At 65.8% G+C, this 2,416-nt stretch overlaps 1 protein-coding gene across 1 annotated transcript in view; it reads left to right on the forward strand.

Annotated features, from left to right (window-relative positions):
• The first annotated feature begins 183 nt into the window (after positions 1-183).
• The window catches only part of ELFN2 (extracellular leucine rich repeat and fibronectin type III domain containing 2), a 3,134-nt gene continuing 901 nt past the window's right edge, over positions 184-2,416 (forward strand). The window contains exon 1 of the mRNA XM_004700706.2: positions 184-2,408. Coding sequence (XP_004700763.1) covers positions 750-2,408 — 1,659 coding nt within the window. The 5' untranslated portion in view covers positions 184-749. The remainder of the gene's footprint in view (positions 2,409-2,416) is intronic.

Below are 2,416 nucleotides of genomic sequence, written 5' to 3' on the forward strand. Positions count from 1 at the left end.
TGCTGTCCAGCCTCCTACCTTCCCAGCCTCTTTCCCTACCATTTCCTCCACCCCTGCCCCCACCCACCTTGTCTGTGACCCCTGAGTGCTCTCTGGTGCAGAGCTCCCTGGGAGGGGTGTGGGAGGGTGGGGCCTCTTCCCTACCTTGTTTCCTCTGCTCCCATGTCTGTGCCCCCCACCCCCCTCCCGAGTACTCCCTGGAGCATAGCCCCCTGGGAGGGGTGTGGGAGGGCGGGGCCTCTGAGAAGCCTCGTGTTGACCTGTGTTCTTCTTGGTGCCCCCTTCCAGGGACAAGGGGACAGATGGCTCTCTTCCTCCCTGCCCCCGGCTCAGCCCCCCTCACTAGTGTGCCACCTCTGGCTTCTGGTGGCAATCGCCTGAAGTTCTGAGCCCAGGACCGGCAGCAGCGGAGGAGGAGGAAGAAGGCAGGTCCCAGAAGCTTGGGCATCTTCCTGGTGGGAGAAGAGGAGCCAAGCGGGGGGGAGCAGGCCGAGGGCTCCCGGAGCCTAGGCCGGGCCGGCACCCAGCGGGCAGCGCCCCTGAAGGCCACCAGCCGCTGGCACTGGCAGTGCCCACCTCACCTGAGGCTCCGGAGCTGGGGGTCGCCCCCAAGATGGTGGCGGCCCCGGGGAGGACTGTGCTGCGGAACCCAACCTCCGATCGCTGCTAGGCGCCTTCCCCACCCAGCCCCTGCGCCCCTTACCCTGTGGCCGGCCCTCGAGGGGGCTCGGGCCGCCGCAGTGGGCGTCATGCTGCGCCTGGGGTTGTGCGCTGCCGCGCTGCTGTGCGTGTGCCGGCCGGGCGCGGTGCGCGCCGACTGCTGGCTCATCGAGGGCGACAAGGGCTATGTGTGGCTGGCTATCTGCAGCCAAAACCAGCCCCCCTACGAGACCATCCCGCAGCACATCAACAGCACCGTGCACGACTTGAGGCTCAATGAGAACAAGCTCCGGGCCGTGCTCTACTCCTCGCTCAGCCGCTTTGGGAACCTCACCGACCTCAACCTCACCAAGAACGAGATCTCCTACATCGAGGACGGCGCCTTCCTGGGCCAGGCCAGCCTGCAGGTGCTGCAGCTGGGCTACAACCGGCTCAGCAACCTGACCGAGGGCATGCTGCGGGGCATGGGCCGCCTGCAGTTCCTCTTCGTCCAGCACAACCTCCTCGAGGTGGTGACGCCGGCCGCCTTCTCCGAGTGTCCCAGCCTCATCAGCATCGACCTGTCCTCCAACCGCCTGGGCCGCCTGGATGGCGCCACCTTCGCCAGCCTGGCCAGCCTGATGGTGTGCGAGCTGGCCGGCAACCCCTTCAACTGTGAGTGTGACCTCTTCGGCTTCCTGGCCTGGCTGGTGGTCTTCAATAATGTTACCAAGAACTACGACCGGCTGCAGTGTGAGGCGCCTCGGGAGTTCGCAGGCTACCCGCTGCTGGTGCCGAGACCCTACCACAGCCTCAACGCCATCACCGTGCTGCAGGCCAAGTGCCGAAACGGCTCGCTGCCCATCCGGCCCGTGAGCCACCCCACGCCCTACTCCACGGACGCCCAGAGGGAGCCCGATGAGAATTCAGGCTTCAACCCGGACGAGATCCTGTCCGTGGAGCCGCCCGCCTCGGCCACCACGGACGCTTCCGCTGGGCCCGCCATCCGGCTGCACCACGTCACCTTCACCTCGGCCACCCTGGTGGTCATCATCCCTCACCCCTACAGCAAGATGTACGTGCTGGTGCAGTACAACAACAGCTACTTCTCGGACGTCATGACGCTCAAGAACAAGAAGGAGATCGTCACGCTGGACAAGCTGCGCGCGCACACTGAGTACACCTTCTGCGTCACCTCGCTGCGCAACAGCCGCCGCTTCAACCACACCTGCCTGACCTTCACCACGCGGGACCCCGTGCCGGGCGATCTGGCGCCCAGCACTTCCACCACCACGCACTACATCATGACCATCTTGGGCTGCCTCTTCGGCATGGTCATTGTGCTGGGCGCCGTCTACTACTGCCTGCGCAAGCGGCGCCTGCAGGAGGAGAAGCAGAAGTCCGTCAACGTCAAGAAGACCATTCTAGAGATGCGCTACGGCGCCGATGTGGACGCCGGCTCCATCCTGCACGCTGCCCAGAAGCTGGGCGAGCCCCCCGTGCTGCCCGTCTCCTGCATGCCCTCCCTGCCCTCCATGATCGGGGAGAAGCTGCCCTCCGCCAAGGGTCTCGAGGCGGGCCTGGACACGCCCAAGGTGGCCACCAAAGGCAACTACATCGAAGTGCGCACAGGCGCCGGTGGGGACAGCCTGGCGCGGCCCGAGCGGGACCTCCCCGACCTGGAGAACGGCCAGGGCTCAGCTGCCGAGATCTCCACCATCGCCAAGGAGGTGGACAAAGTCAACCAGATCATCAATAACTGCATCGACGCCCTCAA

Source organism: Echinops telfairi, unplaced genomic scaffold (genome assembly GCF_000313985.2).
Source record: "Echinops telfairi isolate 266 unplaced genomic scaffold, ASM31398v2 ScPeMD7_2;HRSCAF=8, whole genome shotgun sequence".
Classification (NCBI taxonomy): domain Eukaryota; kingdom Metazoa; phylum Chordata; class Mammalia; order Afrosoricida; family Tenrecidae; genus Echinops; species Echinops telfairi.